The 20,193-nt window shown below is 42.3% G+C and overlaps 1 protein-coding gene across 1 annotated transcript in view; it reads right to left on the minus strand.

The window, feature by feature from the left end:
* The window catches only part of FAM227B (family with sequence similarity 227 member B), a 428,344-nt gene that overhangs the window by 311,951 nt on the left and 96,200 nt on the right, over positions 1–20,193 (minus strand). Inside the window, exons 7-9 of the mRNA XM_075858036.1 lie at positions 14,680–14,775; positions 11,878–11,976; positions 5,672–5,773 (exon numbers count right to left, since the gene is read on the minus strand). Coding sequence (XP_075714151.1) covers positions 5,672–5,773; positions 11,878–11,976; positions 14,680–14,775 — 297 coding nt within the window. The remainder of the gene's footprint in view (positions 1–5,671; positions 5,774–11,877; positions 11,977–14,679; positions 14,776–20,193) is intronic.

The raw sequence follows: 20,193 nt of genomic DNA on the forward strand, positions 1-20,193 counted from the left end.
TTCACTGTGGCAGCAGCACAGCAGGAAGGAGCTGCGTGAGGTGCTGAGTGTGTGTGACACTGCAGTACAGGCTGTGCCGATTGGTGGAGCAGACAGAAGCACCTGCTGCTGCTCCTCCAATCAGTGCACACTTCACACAGCCGTGGAGAGGAAGGAACATTTCTCCTCTCTTCGGCTCGTACCCACTAGCGCCCCCCTTAGAGCATGGCGCCCGGCGCCCTGTGCGACCGCACGTGTCGCACATAGCTAAGGCCGGCCATGTACATCAGGGTATATGTAAACTGTGCGGAGTACATCAGGGTATATGTAAGCTGGGCGGAGAACATCAGGTCATAATAGGATGATGTAATAATGGGGTAAATGAATAATAAAATGATCCATGGAAAGTGACGTCCACTTTGAACCAGTCCTTTATGCACAGGCAAGATTTTTGGGTGCAGGAATCGCACTTCTACAGGGTGTCCGTGGGATTGTACAAAATATACGCACTCCAGCATTGCCTAATCTTTGACTTCTGCACTAGCCCCATATGTAGCACAGACGCCAAAATGTCATAGTTTCTGCTGCATTTACAGGGTCTATTAGTGGGGGCTGCAAATGATGACGTGGGGTTTTAGGTGAAGAACTGCTGCACATATAAATTAGTCTGGGCCGTCGTTTTGCATTATTGCGTTCAGAGAGACATCATTTTTTATTTTTCCATTGACGAGCTGTGTGTGTGCTTGATTTTCGTGGGACGAGCTGTAGTTTTTATTAGTATCATTTTGGGGTACATGCGATTTTTTTGATCAGTTTTTATTACATTTTTTGGGAGGTGAGGAGACCAAAAAACAGAAATTCTCTCACTCTTTTTTATAAATTTTTAACGGCGTTCTCTGTGCAGTATAAACAACATGTTTACTTGATTCTGCGGTTTGATATGATTATGGTAATACCAAATTTATATAGTTTTTATATGTTTTACTAATTTTACACAATAAAAACGCTTTTTACTAAATAAAATAATGTTTTGATGTCACCATATCCTGAGAGCCATAACTTTTGTATTTTTTTGTCGACGGAGCGAAGTGAGGGCTTGTTTTTTGCGCGACAAACTGTAGTTTTTATTGGTACAATTTTGGGGTACTTGTGACTTTTTGATCACTTTTTATTACACTTTTTGGAAACAACTTGACCAAAAACGGCATTTCTGCCATTGTTTTTTATTTTATTTTTTTACGGTGTTCACCGTGCGGGATAAATAATGTGATATTTTTATAGTTCAGGCCGATATGAACACAGCGATAACTATTATGTATAGTTTTTTTTTATTTTTTCTAATTAGGCCCCATGCACACGACCATGTTCGGTCCGTGATATACGGTCCGCATGTCGGCCGCATGTCCCGGACTGAACACAGTGCAGGGAGCCGGGCTCCTAGCATCATACTTATCTATGACGCTAGGTGCCACGACAACTGTCTCGTACTGTAATCATGTTTTCAGTACGGGACAGTAGTTCCGTGTACAGGCAGTGACACCTAGCGTCATAGATAAGTATGATGCTAGGAGCCCGGCTCCCTGCACTGTGTTCGGTCCGGGACATGCGGCCCTTATATCACGGACCGAACACGGTCGTGTGCATGGGGCCTTATAAAGAACTTGATCAAGGAAACAGGGAGGGTTTTTATTAGATGAATAATAATTATTATTAGTTTTTATTAGATAAATCTTTTATTTATTTATTAATTCCATGTTTTACATTTTTATTATGAGAAGACAAATCACAAAAAATGTGAAAAAAAACACTTTTGTAATTTAAAAAAAATATTTATCTATGTTATATATATATATATACATACATACACACACAAAAATATATATATATCACACATATATATATGTATATATATATATATATATATATATATATATATACACACACATATATACACACTGTTGCAGCTCTGTAAGGGGAGATTCACACGAACGTTGCGTTTTTGCGCGCGCAAACAACGCAGCGTTTTGCGAGCGCAAAAACCATTTGACAGCTGCGTGTGTCATGCGTGTCTGATGCGCGGCTGCGTGATTTTCGCGCAGCCGGCATCATAGAGATGAGGCTTGTCAACGCCCGTCACTGTCCAAGGTGCTGAAAGAGCTAAATCTTTCAGCACCCTCGACAGTGAATGCCGAACACAACAGCGAAAAACCTGTAAAAAAAAAAAATAAAGTTCCTACTTACCGAGAACTTCCCGGCCGTTGCCTTGGTGACGCGTCCTTGGTGACGCGTCCTTGGTGACGCGCCTCTCTTGACATCGGGCCCCACCTCCCTGGATGACGCAGCAGTCCAAGTGACCGCTGCAGCCTGTGATTGGCTGCAGCCTGTGCTTGGCCTGTGATTGGCTGGAGCTGTCACTTGAACTGAAGTGTCATCCCGGGAGGTCGGACTGCAGGAAGGAGACAGGAGTAATCGGTAAGTTAGAACTTCGGTTTTTTTTACAGGTTAATGTATTTTGGGATCGCAAGTCACTGTCCATGGTGCTGAAACAGTTTAACTCTTTCAGCACCATGGACAGTGACTATCTCCTGACGTCGCGTACCGATAATTTTTTTGCCGGGATCGGCCAAAACGACTTTGGCCGAACCCGGTGAAGTTCGGTACGCTTGTCCGGCTTCGCTAATCGCAAAGACACTCCGTTTGGATGTTCGGAAACAGAAAAGCACGTGGTGCTTTTCGGTTTTCATTCATCCTTTTCACTGCTGTTGCGCGAATCACGCTCGTCCCTCGGAAGTGCTTCCGTGTGGTGCGCGTGATTTTCACGCACCCATTGACTTCAATGGGTGCGTGATGCGCGAAATACGCAGAGTTATTGAACCTGTCGCGCTTTTTGCGCAGCAGACAAACGCTGCGCAAAAAGCACGGACTGTCTGTACTGCCCCATAGACTTGTATTGGTCCATGCGTGCCGCGTGAAAACCACGCGGCCCGCACGGACCGAATACACGCTCGTGTGAATCCCCCCTAACAGTTAGCCTTCTTCACTCTCCCCTCACAGGGGATCCAGGAAAGAGAAGAAGACTAAAGGGTTAAAACAAATCTTTTAGTACCTTATCTGCCCAGATAATGAGCACACTGGCTCCATTTTTTCTGGGCAGAAGCCGAAGGAGGGAGAAGGAGGGGGGAGGTGTCGACACACACCGGCAGAGAGATAAGTGCAGACTGCTCCATTGTGAGCAGCGTTGCACTTGTAACTTTAACAAACTGTGTTTGTTTTATGAAACTAATTTAAAGAGGCTCTGTCACCACATTATAAGTGCCCTATCGCCTACATACGGAGATCGGCGCTATAATGTAGGTGACAGCAGTGCTTTTTATATAAAAGAACGATCTGTTTTCACCACTTTATTATAGATTTTAGATTTATGCTTATGAGTTGCTTAATGCCCAAGTGGGCGTGTTTTTACTTTAGACCAAGTGGGCGTTGTACAGAGGAGTGTATGACGCTGAACAATTACAAGATTACGCTGTAAATGACAGGTTACAACGAGATTACGCTTCCTCTGCTGTAACTACCACAGACAAAAAGGATCTAAAAGGATCCCTATGCGCTGAGTAAATGAATAGAGAGGAGTGCATGACGCTGATTGGTCAGCGTCATACACTCCTCTGTACAACGCCCACTTGGTCTAAAGTAAAAATACGCCCACTTTGGCATTAAGCAACTCATTAGCATAAATCTAAAACCGCTAATAAAGTGGTGAAAACAGATAGTTTTTTTAAAAATAAAAAGCACTGAGGTCACCTTCATTACAGCGCCGATCTCCGTATGTAGGAGATAGGGCACTTATAATGTGGTGACAGAGCCTCTTTAAAGAGGTGTTGACACTTGTAAAAAGAGCCGACACATAGTGCAAACCTGCTCACGCTGAAGCAGCTCTGCACTCATTAAACCCCGATGCACGCTGCAAACGTCTATATAGGTGCTAACTGAATGGAGCATCGGTAGTTAGAACGTATATAGCCGTATGGAAATTGTGAAGGGGTTAAAGTGTAGCTAAACATTCAACAAACTTCTGACATGTCATAGAGACATGTCAGAAGTTTGGATTGGTGGGGGTCCAAACACTGAGACCCCCACCAATCTCTAGAATGAAGCAGCTGAAGTGCTCGTGTTAGCGCTCAGCTGCTTAGTTTCTGTTCGGCTTTTTCTGAAAAGCCGATGTATCTGTGTACAGGCTCATAGACTTTGTATTGAGTCCGTACACTGATACATTTATTTCCGGAAATAGCTGAACATACACGAAGTTGTGCGCCACCCACCCTCTTATTGACCTTACAATAAAAAACAAATACTCACCACACTGCTCCTCTTTTCCCCACCAGGTTCCTCAGCATGCCACGCAGCTCATACAAGGTCCTGACATCGAGCAGCGTCAGGGCCTTTTATGTGACCCATCGTCATCAGTGCTACGTCGCAAGCAACGTCCTGATGCTGCCCGGCCTCAGTACGTTGTACGAGCCGACTCATGCTGAGGGCACCTGACGGGAAAAAGAAGAGCGGTGAGGTGAGGATTCAATTTATTTTTATACTTACATTTTTATTTGTCAGGTGGGGGGAAGAGGGGGAAGCCCGATTGGGGGAGCAAGCTATGAGGTCCAGCACGGCCTGTACCTTGCTACGCCCCAAAGAGTGAGATCTACATCAGCTAGGTGCTGGTGTAGATTTCCACTATCATTTACGCCCGTTTTCTGGTGTAAATTATAATAAATTTGTTGGGCTGCTGTGGCCCTGGCCCTTTTGTGAAATCACGCTTTCTTTCCACAAAAGTGGCAAGGGCGGCGCAAAATTACCCTTTAGCAAATTTTCTATGGCAGAAGACTAGCGTAGAAAGGTTTATAAATTCCCCCCATAGTTTTTATATTTTTGCTGTTCGTATTGTCGCACTACATGAAGTAGAAGTAGTAATATAAGAAAGCAATGGTCCTCAAGAATGACTCATGTAAATTTAAAGCAGATGGACAGGTGAGGCAAGGATACAAAAAAAAAAGGACAAACAGAAAAATTATATTGTTTGGATAGAATAGTCTTCCATCAAATTCACTAGCAAAGACAGCTGTAAGTTATCAACATTGTCGTCAATTCTTTAAAATCCAGTGGTTCCCAAACTTCTTCAAGCCAGGGAACCCCACACAAGCTAGAGGCCCTACTGTGGAACCCTAACTAGTTCTCGATACGGCTGACACGTCACTGGTCCACTGTGTCATCCATAGTGACACCACCACTAAGTGGTGTCGCTGAAACACAGTGGTGTACGTTTACCAATACTATAAGCGGGTAATTACAGCATAGTGTGCGCCATATTTTGAAAGATGGTGTATGTCAAATAAAGAATACAGGGCAGCTATTAAACTGTGGCAGGTTACACCAAGTTTTGTTCACCACTTTCTGCATGGAAAAGGAGCTAAAATCTTTTATGAAAATCGGTTAAAAATTTTAATTCTCTTCTCATCTGCTATTTTATTTTTTTTAAAAAGTATCTTATTAATGGTTTCTTAACGTAACTTTCTTCAAATTTCAAAATTGTTATAGCCTATTATGGAGAGTCACAAACAAGAAAGCTATAGGACATATTTGTACAGCAATTATTAAAGAAACAAAGGAAGGAAACATAAAATACTTTTAAAATTATTACCTGGAAGAAAATGTCTTTGACATCACGTGGAATACTGCAGAATAGAGCAACAAATGTGTCTGAGATCCGGTCAAAGAGACAATCTTGCTCATTTTGCTGTGGCTGAAAGAAATAGATTTATTTTGTAAAGTAATGCATGCTTTTATTCATTAAAATTAAAACCAGAGGAAAAAAAAAAACACATCAAAATTGCACTGATGAATGTTTACTTTTTGATGGCATTTAAGTATGGCACGCTGGTTTCCCCGTTGTGCTGGGCTTCAAAATTATTGAAAATAAATGCCTTTATTTATTGTTATAGTATTTATACTATTGATGATAGCATGGGTTAGTATTTTATAGATTTGTCTCTGAAACTATATATGGTTTATAAATCACTACTTTTTCGGCAATATTTAGATACTAACACTTTTGAGTGACCTGTTTATAGTTGTTCTTGTTTTCGATGAGGCAATGTACATAATAGTACCAGCATCCTTTTCAAAGGTGTTTCATGATTTAAAAAAATAATAATATTATACACTACCGTTCAAAATTTTAGGGTCACTTAGAAATGTCCTTATTTTTGAAAGAGAAGCACAGTTTTTTTCAATGAAGATAATACTAAATTAATCAGAAATACACTCTATACATTGTTAATGTGCTAAATGACTATTTTAGCTGCAAACGTCTGGTTTTTAATGCAATATCTACATAGGTGTACAGAGGCCCATTTCCAGCAACCATCACTCCAGTGTTCTAATGGTACATTGTGTTTGCTAACTGTGTTAGAAGGCTAATGGATGATTAGAAAACACTTGAAAACACTTGTGCAATTATGTTAGCACCGCTGTAAACAGTTTTGCTGTTTAGAGGAGCCATAAAACTGACCTTCCTTTGAGCTAGTTGAAAATCTGGAGCATTACATTTGTGGGTTCGATTAAACTCTCAAAATGCCTAGAAAAAGAGAGCTTTCAAGTGAAACTCGATAGTCTACTCTTGTTCTTAGAAATGAAGGCTATTCCATGCGAGAAATTGCTAAGAAACTGAAGATTTCCTACAACGGTGTGTACTACTCCCTTCAGAGGACAGCACAAACAGGCTCTAACCAGAGTAGAAAGAGAAGTGGGAGACCCCGCTGCACAACTGAGCAACAAGACAAGTACATTAGAGTCTCTAATTTGAGAAATAGACGCCTCACAGGTCCTCAACTGGCAACTTCATTAAATAGTACCCGCAAAACGCCAGTGTCAACGTCTACAGTGAAGAGGCGACTCCGGGATGCTGGCCTTCAGGGCAGAGTGGCAAAGAAAAAGCCATATCTGAGACTGGCTAATAAAAGGAAAAGATTAATATGGGCAAAAGCACACAGACATTGGACAGAGGAAGATTAGAAAAAAGTGTTCTGGACAGACGAATCGAAGTTTGAGGTGTTTGGATCACACAGAAGAACATTTGTGAGACGCAGAACAACTGAAAAGATGCTGAAAGAGTGCCTGACGCCATCTGTCAAGCATGGTGGAGGTAATGTGATGGTCTGGGGTTGCTTTGGTGCTGGTAAAGTGGGAGATTTGTACAAGATAAAAGGGATTTTGAATAAGGAAGGCTATCACTCCATTTTGCAACGCCATACCATACCCTGTGGACAGCGCTTGATTGGTGCCAATTTCATCCTACAACAGGACAATGACCCAAAGCACACTTCCAAATTATGCAAGAACTATTTAGGGAAGAAGCAGGCAACTGGTATTCTATCTGTAATGGAGTGGCCAGCGCAGTCACCAGATCTCAACCCCATAGAGCTGTTGTGGGAGCAGCTTGACCGTATGGTACGCAAGAAGTACCCATCAAGCCAATCCAACTTGTGGGTGGGGCTTCTGGAAGCATGGGGTGAAATTTCTCCCGATTACCTCAGCAAATTAACAGCTAGAATGCCAAAGGTCTGCAACGCTGTAATTGCTGCAAATGGAGCATTCTTTGACGAAAGCAAAGTTTGAAGGAAAAAATTATTATTTCAAATAAAAATCATTATTTCTAACCTTGTCAATGTCTTGACTATATTTTCTATTCATTTTGCAACTCATTTGATAAATTTAAGTTTGAGTTTTCATGGAAAACACAAAATTGTCTGGGTGACCCCAAACTTTTGAACGGTAGTGTATATATATATATATATATATATATATATATACACACATACATATATATATAATCCAAAAAGATATTAGCCGCACAGGTTCTGTAGTGGATGGGTGCAAGTCCGCTAGGGTCATGACCATAAGACCCAAACAAGTAGATCCAAAGAATCAGGCAGCACTCCAGAGATATAGGCACAAAAATGGTGGTGCTTTATTGGTCCATAAGTAAATGCAACGTTTCAGCTCAGCACAAGAGCCTTTCTCAAGGCTTGAGAATGGCTCTTGGTCTGAGCTGAAATGTTGTATTCTTTGGATCTATATACATCTCCTCCACCCGTCGTGGGAACGGGGATAGGTAAGTAATTATGTTATTATTTTTCTATTAGGTACATACATATGGGTGGCATTATACTTGGTATGGTAGGGGGGCTCATATGGCAGCTGCTGAGGGGGCATTATACTGTATGGGACAGCTATGGAGGGCATTATATTGTATGGGGGCATTATGCTCTATAAGGCAGCTATGGGAAGCATTATACTGTATGTGGCAGCTATGGAGGTCATTAAACTGTATGTGGCAACTATGGAGGTCATTATACTGTATGTGGGCATTATACTGTATGGGGCATTCAGTAGTGACTGACCAATCACAGCATTGCAGCATGGTTACCAGGCAAAAAGAATCGTGTAGCCAAGATGCACTGCTCCCTGCCATTATTAACCCCTTAGATGCCATGATTAAAAGCGATCACGGCATCTTAGTGGTTCCTAGCCGACCAGTATCGCTGCGAAGGGATCGCAGGGGGGGGGGCAATTGTTGCTATGGGAACCGGAGGCCAACAGTGGCCTCCTGGTCTGCCACGTATGAAAGTCCATTAAACCCCGTCCAGAGGCAGAGCCTAATAGGCTTGCTGTCAGTGAATAACTGACAGCTCTAACGCATTGCACTACGTTGGTAGTGCAATGTATTAGAGTAAAGATCAGAGGTGCAGGCCTTCAAGTCCCCTAGTGGGTAAAAAAAAAAAAAAAGCTAAAAAAAGTTATAAAAATGTTGTCCAAAAGTGAAAAAAGTAAAAAACAAAAACATAGACTGCCTTTTCTCTTATAATACGTCATTTATGATAAGAAAAAAATGAAACCGTTAAAAAAAGTACACACATTTGGTATTACCGTATCCATAATAACCCAAACTATATTGTTATTTTTCCTGCACGGTAAACACCTCAAATAAAATAAATAAAAAACAATGCCAGAATTGCTATTTTTTGGCCACTACCCCTCCAAAAACATAGAATAGAAAGTGATCAAAAAGTCGCATGTACCTTAATATAGTACCAATAACATCTACAACTCTTACTGCAAAAAAAAAGCCCTTACACAGCTTTTTTGACTAAAAAATAAAAAAGTTATGGCTCTTAGAATATGGTGACACATAAAATAAATGATATAAAAAAAAAGTGATTTTATTGAGCAAACGCTGCAAAACATAAAAAAAACTGTGTACATATGGTATCGCCGTAATTGGATCGACCTGCAGAATAAAAGTAAAAATGTCATTTATAGCCTACGGTGAACACTGCAAAAAAAATTAAAACACTGTCAGAATTGCTTGTTTTTGGTAACCTTGCTTGCCAAAAAATGGAGTAAAAAGTGATAAAAAAAAAAAATCGCATGTATCCCAAAATACTACCAATGAAAACTACAGATTGTCCCACAACAAATAAGCCCTCATAGCACTCTGTTGGTGAAAAAAATAAAAAAGTTCTGGCTCTCAGAATATGGCAACGCAAAATGCGCAGAGCATTCCAAAAGCGGATAAGATTGGGCGCCATTTATCAGTGCGACACTGGCCACACTTCAGTGAAATATTATTTATTTACCACATTACTATACCCTCTTATAATGCCATGATGTACTCCGCACAGCTTACATATGCGCCCACATTATAAACTGAAATACCAGCAAAACTCCAAACAAAACAACTGCCAAGCTAAATCTGCGCTCCAAAAGCCAAATGTCTCTCTCTCCCTTCTGAGCCCTACAGCGGTTTACGTCCAGATATATGGGATCGCCATACCCGGGAGAACCCGCTTAACAGTTTATGAGATATTTGTTTTCAGTGGCACAAATTGGGCACAACATATTGTGCACTAATATGGCATATCAGTGGAGAATTGCAATTTTCCCTTTGCACCAACCGCTGCACATTAATTTCTAATGTAAAAACACCTGTGGGGTCAAAATGCTCACTACACCCCTTAAAATTATATATATAATATATATAGTATAGTTTCCAAAATCGGGATCACTTCTTTGGGGTTTGTTTTACTATTTGACCTCAGGGCCCTGCAATTGTGAGCCATTGCTGTGAAAATCACCAAAATAGGCCTCAAATGCGCATGTTGCTCTTCACTTCTGAGCCCTGTCATATGTCTAGGCAAATCATAAATGCCTTGAGGGGTGGAGTTTCCAAAATAGGGTCACTTTTTGTGGGTTTCCACTGTACTCTGGTACCTCAGGGGTTTTGCAAATGCGACATGGCGCCCAAAAAACAAACCAGCAAAATTTGCATGCCAAATTGCGCACCTGTCTTTCTGAGCCCTGCCATATGCTCAAACAGCAGTTTACGACCACATGTGGGGTATTGCCGAACTCCGGAGAAATTGCTTTACAAATGTTGGGGTGCTTTTTATTTTTTATTCCTTGTCAAAATGAAGAAATTATACAATTTAGTGGAAAAAAATTTTGATTTTCATTTTCACTGCCTAATTCCAATAAATTCAGCAAAAGACCTGTGGGGTCTAAATTCTCACTATACCCCTAATTAGATTCCTTGAGGGGTGTAGTTTCCCAAATGGGGGATTTTACGGTTTTGGCCCCTCAGGGGCTTGGCAAATGCAACATGGCACCTGAAAACCATTCCAGCAAAATTTGAGCTCCAAAAGCCAAATAGCCCTCCTTCCTTTCTAAGCCCTGCCGTTTGTCCAAACAGCAGGGTTGTTTTTTGGTTTTTTTACCACACGTGAGGTATTGTCTTGCTCAGAAGAGTTACAAATGTTGGGGTTCTTTCTCTCCTTTGTCTATTTTGAAAATGCTAAAATCTGAGCTAAAACTACATTATATTAGAAAAAAACCTCAGATTTTCATTTTCACTGCCTAAAATATAATCCAATAAAAAGAAAGCCCCAAAATCCTCTAGGTGCTCTATTAGTTCTGAGGCCTGTGCTTCAGTCCATTCGCACACTAGGGCCACACGTGGGTTATTTCTAAAAATTGCAGAATCTGGGCAATAAATATTGAGTTGCATTTCCCTGGTAAAACCTTATGTGTTACAGAAAAAAAAATAGATTAAAACAGATTTTCTGGGGGAAAAAAATGAAGTTTGTAAATTTCACCTCCACTTTGCTTTAATTCCTGTGAAACGCCTAAAGGGTTAAGAAACTTTCTGAATGCTGTTTTGAATACTTTGAGAGGTTCAGTTTTTAAAATGGGGTGATCTATGGGGACTTTCTAATATATAAGGCTCTCAAAACCACTTTAGAACTGAACAGGTGCCTAAAAAAGGGCTTTTGACATTTTCTTGAGACATATGTGAAATGTGAACTAGTAACTATTTTGTGTGGTTTTAATATCTGTCTTACAAGCAAATAGATATAAATTTATAAAAAATGCTAATGTTTGCAAATTTTCTCTACATTTTGGTGTTTTTCACAAATAAACACTGAATGTATAGACAAAATAACTTAAAGTACAATGATTTACAAGAAAACAATCTCAGAATCGATTGAAAAAATAAAAGCATTCCAAAGTTATTACCACTCAAAGTGACACATGTCAGATTTGAAAAAATTGGCCTGGTCCATAAGGCCAAAACAGTCTTAGTCATTAAAGGGTTAAGTCTGTATTTATTTACTGCTTGCTAATCTAGGAACTCCCTGTCTTCCTCTACTAATGGTCTTCAGTATGTCACATAATTTTTGTATATTTGGAAGGTCAAAATGTAAACATATTGCCAAACATAAAACACTTGTACAATATCTTAATAATATCTAATGTATATTTTATAAAACTACCTTAAAATCGACTCACCTTAAACCTTTGAAAAAAAAACCACCAGAAGCAATCTTGAAATATGGCTATTGACTTTTCAGATAGAAGTAACTTTGATAATATTCTCCCAGTTCTTTCCTAAGGAATGCAAATAATTCATATTGAAAAACATACTGAAAATCCCCCGTGCCAATTATCCACATGGTTTTTAAATGTCAGCCTGTAGTTCATTATAAACATACTGATATATATGAACTCTGTTATATGACTGTATTAAACTTACATACCATAGTTTAAAACTCTGATAATAACTTTTATAACATTTCCATAAGTAGTTTCTGTTCAGTATTCTATTAGAGAGGTACTGATGGCATGGCGATCCTGAGGCTTTGAGTCCAAGGCTTTATTCAGACAAACGTAGGGAAACTCGGATGTGAAAAATGGCAGTTTTTCATTTGAGTCTATAGAGCGTTCCGTGAAAACGGAAGAAAATAGGACATGTTCTATTTTTCAATGGACCCTTTACAAGGTCCGTTGAAACAACGACCCTATGAACGGCCCCATTGAAAATTATGCGTCCGTGTGACGGCCGTTGTTTTAACGGCCATCACACGAACGTATTCAACGTTCGTCTGAATAAGCCCTAAACATGTGACTGGACTTCACTAGGGAACTGGAATACAATCAACGTTAATTTACCAAAGCATATCAGTTTGGGACCACACCCTGCGCCTCTTATTGTACTGAATATGATCTTTGAAACAAAGGCTCACATACTACATACAGGTGCCCAAAAATCAGAACTTAAGCATTGTCTCCTTGGCTGCTTTATAAACAGTGGGAAGCACGGATACTGGGCATTCCGAGCTGTAATATCAGAAGGAAAAAGCAAAAGCATTTAAAGAAGTTTATTATGAAAAGTGCCTTTATTTTCTATGGGGATAAAAGGGGTTGTCTCTGCGTAGGGATTGGTGGCATACTGCTAGGATATGCCATTAATTCTTGATAGGCGGGGGTCTGATCATGTGGCCGTCCAGAGAAAGATGTTTATTAGTATACAGTGGAGGAAATAAGTATTTGATCCCTTGCTGATTTTGTAAGTTTGCCCACTGTCAAAGACATGAACAGTCTAGAATTTTTAGGCTAGGTCTATTTTACCAGTGAGAGATAGATTATATAAAAAAAAAAAAATAAATCACATTGTCAAAATTATATATATTTATTTGCATTGTACACAGAGAAATAAGTATTTGATCCCTTTGGCAAACAAGACTTAATACTTGGTGGCAAAACCCTTGTTGGCACGCACAGCAGTCAGACATTTTTAGTAGTTGATGATGAGGTTTGCACACATGTTAGATGGAATTTTGGCCCACTCCTCTTTGCAGATCATCTGTAAATCATTAAGATTTCGAGGCTGTCGCTTGGCAACTCGGATCTTCAGCTCCCTCCATAAGTTTTCGATGGGTTTAAGGTCTGTAGACTGGCTAGGCCACTCCATGACCTTAATTTGCTTCTTTTTGAGTCACTCCTTTGTTGCCTTGGCTGTATGTTTCGGGTCATTGTCGTGCTGGAAGACCCAGCCACGAGCCATTTTTAATGTCCTGGTGGAGGGAAGGAGGTTGTCACTCAGGATTTGACAGTACATGGCTCCATCCATTCTCCCATTGATGCGGTGAAGTAGTCCTGTGCCCTTAGCAGAGAAACACCGCCAAAACATAATGTTTCCACCTCCATGCTTGACAGTGGGGATGGTGTTCTTTGTGTCATAGGCAGCATTTCTCTTCCTCCAAAAACGGCGAGTTGAGTTAATGCCAAAGAGCTCAATTATAGTCTCATCTGACCACAGCACCTTCTCCCAATCACTCTCAGAATCATCCAGATGTTCATTTGCAAACTTCAGAAGGGCCTGTACATGTGCCTTCTTGAGCAGGGGGACCTTGCGGGCACTGCAGGATTTTAATCCATTACGGCGTAATGTGTTACCAATGGTTTTCTTGGTGACTGTGGTCCCAGCTGCCTTGAGATCATTAACAAGTTCCTCCCGTGTAGTTTTCGGCTGAGCTCTCACTTTCCTCAGGATCAAGGATACCCCACGAGGTGAGATTTTGCATGGAGCCCCAGATCGATGTTGATTGACAGTCATTTTGTATGTCTTCCATTTTCTTACTATTGCACCAACAGTTGTCTCCTTCTCACCCAGCGTCTTACTTATGGTTTTGTAGCCCATTCCAGCCTTGTGCAGGTCTATGATCTTGTCCCTGACATCCTTAGAAAGCTCTTTGGTCTTGCCCATGTTGTAGAGGTTAGAGTCAGACTGATTAATTGAGTCTGTGGACAGGAGTCTTTTATACAGGTGACCATGTAAGATAGCTGTCTTTAATGCAGGCACCAAGTTGATTTGGAGCGTGTAACTGGTCTGGAGGAGGCTGAACTCTTAATGGTTGGTAGGGGATCAAATACTTATTTCTCTGTGCACAATGCAAATAAATATATATAATTTTAACAATGTGATTTTCTTATTTTTTTTTAATATAATCTATCTCTCACTGGTAAAATTAACCTAGCCTAAAAATTCTAGACTGTTCATGACTTTGACAGTGGGCAAACTTACAAAATCAGCAAGGGATCAAATACTTATTTCCTCCACTGTATGTAGTACTATTATATGGGCACCGCATGGCATTATTATTATTTTATATGTATGTGAATTGAGTGGTTTTGGAGATACGTGCGGTCGATTTAGTAGGCATGGCTATAGAGATACCAAAGACTTGGCTGAGGGCTGCAGCACTTTGTATTATAATGGAATGAGCAGTGCATGCTTTAGTAGTAATGTACCTTAAGCTTTTGGACTTCAGCAACATCCTGTAAGATCTGAGGTGCCTTAAGGTTTCCAGGTAAATCTGTTCTATCGAACCCAGGAAATACACAATTCTGAGTAAAAAAAACAACATACATCTTAAATTTAATTACTTATGGAACATATTACAATAGTCATTAAATAATAGTAATGTCACCATGTTCGGTAACATCCCTTAACTTTACTTTCAAGTTATTTTTAATTTTACTTATATGTTTTCTTATAAACCATGTTCCAAATTATTATGCACATTGGATTTAAGTGTCATAAACATTAAATTATTAGTTTTCAATTAAACTCATGGATGGTATTGTGTCTTAGGGCTCTTTGGATCATTGTAATCAATCTCAGACACCTGTGATAATTAGTTTGCCAGGTGTGGCCAATCAAAGGAAAACGACTTAAGAAGGACGTTCCACATTATTAAGCAGGCCACAGGTTTCAAGCAATATGGGAAAGAAAAAGGATCTCTCTGCTGCCGAAAAGCGTGAAATAGTGCAATACCTTGGACAAGGTATGAAAACATTGGATATTTCAAGAAAACTTAGGCGTGATCATCGTACTGTGAAAAGATTTGTGGTTGATTCAGAGCACACACGGGTTCGTTGAGATAAAGACATAATGAGGAAGGTTTCTGCCAGACAAATTAATAGTATTATGAGAGCAGCTGCTAAAATGCCATTGCAAAGCAGCAAACAGGTATTTGAAGCCGCTGGTGCCTCTGGAGTCCCGCGAACCTCAAGCTGTAGGATCCTCCAGAGGTTTGCAAGTGTGCATAAAGCTCTTATTCGGCCACCCCTAAACAATGCTCACAAGCAGAAACAGTTGCAGTGGGCTCAGAAATACATGAAGACTAATTTTCAAACAATGTTATTTACAGATTAGTGCTGTGCAAACCTGTATGGTCCAGATGGATGGAGTAGTGAATGGTTGGTGAATGGCCACCATGTCCCAACAAGACTGCGACGTCAGCAAGGAGGTGGCGGAGTCATGTTTTGGGCTGGAATCATGGGGAGAGAGCTGGTAGGCCCTTTAGGGTCCCTGACGGTGTGAAAATGACCTCTGCAAAGTACGTAGAGTTTATGACTGACCACTGTCTTCCGTGGTACAAAAAGAAGAACCGTGCCTTCCGTAGCAAAATGATCTTCATGCATGACAATGCACCATCTCATGCTGCAAAGAATACCTCTGTGTCATTGGCTGCTATGGGCATAAAAGGAGAGAAACTCATGGTGTGGCCCCCATGTCCCCCTGACCTCAATCCAATTGAGAACCTTTGGAGCATCCTCAAGCAAAATATCTATGAGGGTGGGAGGCAGTTCACATCAAAACAGAAGCTCTGGGAGGCTATTCTGACATCCTGCAAAGATATTCAAGCAGAAACTGTCCAAATACTCAAAAATTCAATGGATGCAAGAATTGTGAAGGTGATATCAAAGAAGGGGTCCTATGTTAACATGTAACTTGGCCTGTTAAGTTTTTTTTTTATTGAAAGAGCTTTTGATTTCTGTAAATATGACCTCCGGATGCTGCAAATTCAACAAATTACCATTTTAGTTCTCTTTACAACCTTTAAAATGTTTTGATCTCTGTTGCGCATAATAATTTGAAACAGTGCATTTTGAGTTTTTTACTTCTAAAAAAAAACCTGTTATCATTAGGAGATTTGTTCAATAAAATTTGCATTATACTCCAACGGTTGATGGCTTGAAGATTATACTGACTGTCATTTGCATCGACAATTTAGGAAAATCAGCGAAAAATAACATTTGCATAATAATTGGAACGCGGTGTAATATCACTCTCCCTTACTTATTATATCTGGGAATTTTCTAACTATGAATTCCCTAAAATAAATTTACCATTGTATTCACTCACTTTATAAGCAAGTATGCCATGAAAACAACGATTATTGCACTGCAGAAGCTTTCACCAGAAGACAGGCTGTAATGTCCGTGGCTGCGGGCTGTCAGCTCCAACCTCCCCCTGACAGCCGGAGCCACGAGTCGGCAAGCGCTGGCCCCAGCCTCCTCCTCAGGAGACGCCAGCGCTCGCGTCCATTCACCTTTGTCAGATCCCGTAGGGTGCGCGCGCACGCTCGTGCCAGCTCTTAAAGGGGCAGCGCGCGCACCGGACCTCATGTTCCCTATGGTTTGTCTATGTGATGGCCTCCTAGCGTGTTTCCTGTTCCAGTCCCTGTTCCAGTCCCTGTCCCTGTACCTATACTTGTTTCCAGTTCCTGTTCCTAACAATCCATACCTTCCTGGTCTAGCACTGTGCTGTGCCAAAGTCGTGCCGTGTTGCATCCACGCCTGACCTGCTTCACCTTGCCTGATGTCCGCCTGCTACCTAAGTCCCAGCCGAGCATGCCCTACTGCTGTCTGAGCTGCCTCAGGTACCTATAGAACTATAGACATTCACCTGCTCCCTGTTGGCCACTTGCCTTACTGCCAAGGCGGTATGGACCAGTGGGTCCACAGAACCTTTGTGACAGTACGCTCAGGCCATGGACCCCGCTGGTCGAACCAAGACTATGACGACGTCACAGGAGATGCAAGCGGAATTGCTGGACCTCCGGTCTCGACAGGACCAACTCCTCCAGGCATTGAACATTCTTGCACGTCGGCAGGAGGCACAAGCTGCCGTTCCTCCTACTACACCTCCTGGCAATGTGGATCCTCAGTCTACACCTCTTGGCAGTATTAACCCACGTGTTTCCTGAATTAAAGACGAACTTGCCGCCCGGGATCTGCCATCTACCCTGGATGACCTCATCCTTCTGTCTGCCCGGATTGATATACGGATACGTGAATGCCTCCATGAGGTTCAACGGGAGGGAGCCCTTCCTAGTCTGGTTCCTATTTTGCAGCAACCCCTGCTGTCCCCCGATGTCGATCCTCCTAAGAATTCGGAAATGATGGACCAGTGTAAGTTATCTACTTAAGAGAGACAATGCAGACGCACATCTGGACTCTGTCTTTATTGCGGTCTCGATGGTCATCTTGTGCGCCTATGCTCCCAAAAATCCCAAAACCTAGGGATGCTTGGACTGATGACCTTGGGTAAAGATGGACCTCCGTCTAAATTGTCCATACCTGTGACCATAGTGTCCGGCGAGAGAATGCATCAAGTCCCTGCGTATCTGGACTCTGGATCCGCTGCTAATTTCATCCGAAGAGATCTGGTGGACCTTCTGCAATTACCCACTACCCCTCTGGAGAGCCCGTTGACAGTTGCTTCAGTAATTGGGAGCCCTTCACTCCGAACTTCTGTCTTTCTATGTCCTGCCCAAAGCCAATAACCCTGTGTTGCTGGGCCTGCCTTGGCTCCGAATGCATGCCCCAGTTCTGGACTGGAATTCTGGAGAGGTTCTCCAGTGGGGCCCTGAGTGTCAAGGTCGTTGCCTGGTGCAGATTCGTTCGGCTCAGTCTTCTCTGCCTCGGACATTGGCAGGATTGCCGGGTCATTATGCTGCTTTTTCGGACGTCTTCAGCAAGAGGGAGGCGGAGACATTGCCCCCACATCGGGCGTATGACTGCCCTATTGAACTGATTCCTGGTGCATCCCTACCCTGTGGTAGGGTATATCCTCTCTCCTTGCCAGAGACTCTGTCCATGTCCTCCTATGTCCTCCTATGTGAAAGAGAACTTAGAAATTGGCTTCATACGAAAGTCTTCTTCCCCGGCAGGAGCTGGGTTCTTCTTCGTCAAAAAGAAAGATGGCTCTCTTCATCCTTGCATCGACTACCGTGGTCTCAACCAGATCACGGTGAAGAATAAATATCCATTGCAACTGATCTCCGAACTGTTTGATCATATACGTGGTGCAATTTTTTTTTCTAAACTAGACCTGCATGGGGCTTACAACCTAGTACGGATTCGCCAGGGTAATGAATGGAAGACTGCATTTAACACCCGTGATGGACACTAGGAGTATCTAGTAATCCCCTTCGGCCTGTGTAATGCTCCCGCGGTCTTCCAGGAGTTTGTGAATGACGTTTTCCATGACCTCCTCTATGTTTGTGTTGTAGTCTACCTTGATGACATCTTGATTTTCTCCCCAGATACTATGACGCACCAGAGACATGTCCGTCAGGTTTTGCTACGGTTAAGGGAGAATCGTCTGTACGCCAAGTTGGAGAAGTGCGTATTTGACAAGGATGCTCTACCCTTTCTGGGCTACATCGTCTCGAATTGAATCCTCGAGATGGATCCTGAAAAGGTAAAGACTGTCCTGGAGTGGCCACGCCCTCAAGGCTTGAGGGCCATACAGCGCTTTTTGGGATGTTCTAATTTTTACAGGCAGCTTATTCTGAACTTCTCCTCACTGACTTCTCCCATCTCTAACCTTACTAAGAAGGGTATGAACGCCAAGGTGTGTACTCCCGAGGCATAGTCCGCATTCAATAGCCTGAAGAGTTCCTTCACGTCAGCCTCTATCCTCCATTATCCGGATCTCTCTCTGCCGGCTCTCGTTAGAGGTGGAAGCATCCTCTGTCGGTGCTGGTGCACTCCTGTTCCAGAGAGGTCCCAAGGGCAAGTCAAGGGTATGTGGATACTTCTCCAAGCTCTTCTCTTGCACAGAACGCAACTACTCGATTGGGGATCGGGAATTACTGGCCATCAAATTGGCTCTGGAGGAGTGGAGACATCTACTAGAGGGCGCAGCTCATCCGATCTTGATTTTTACAGACCACAAGAATCTGACCTACCTCCATACGGCCCAACGGCTGAACCCTCGTCAGGCCAGGTGGTCACTGTTCTTTGCAAGCTTCCAGTTTGAGCTTCATTATCGCCCGGCCGACAAGAATGTGAGGGCCGATGCCTTGTCCAGGTCTTTCGAGACAACAGACTCCATTGAGAGTCCACAGAACATTATTGATCCATCTTGCATTGTCTCGGTCAATCCCCTGCAAATTGGGGTCATTCCTCGAGGGAGGACTTTTGTGCGCCTGGCTGATCGTGGAAAAATCCTCCGCTGGGGTCACTCCTCTAGACTGGCAGGTCACACGGGGTTACGCAAGACCCGGGATTTGATTGCTCGTCATTTCTGGTGGCCCACTCTGCCCAAGGATATTGTGGACTTCATTTCTTCCTGTGCTGTATGTGCAGCCAACAAGGCCATCCACTCCAGACCCTCTGGCCTGCTCCAGCCATTGCCTGTGCCCAATGCTCCCTGGCAGCATATAGCGATGGACTCTATCATGGACCTGCCTCTCTCTGCTGGATGCAGTGCTGTCTGGGTGGTGGTGGACCAATTTTCAAAGGTGGCCCACTTCGTTCCTCTGACCGGTCTTCCTTCTGCTCCTCAGTTGACCAAGTTATTTGTCCAACACATCTTCCGCCTGCACGGCTTGCCGCAACATTTTGTGTATTATCAGGGGGTTCAGTTCTGAAGAGCCCTCTGCGGACTTCTTGGCGTGAAGTTGTACTTTTCTTCTGCCTACCATCCTCAGTCTAATGGTCAGGTCGAGAGGATCAACCAGATTTTGG

Source organism: Rhinoderma darwinii, chromosome 3, assembly GCF_050947455.1.
Source record: "Rhinoderma darwinii isolate aRhiDar2 chromosome 3, aRhiDar2.hap1, whole genome shotgun sequence".
In the NCBI taxonomy this organism is placed as follows: Eukaryota; Metazoa; Chordata; class Amphibia; order Anura; family Rhinodermatidae; genus Rhinoderma; species Rhinoderma darwinii.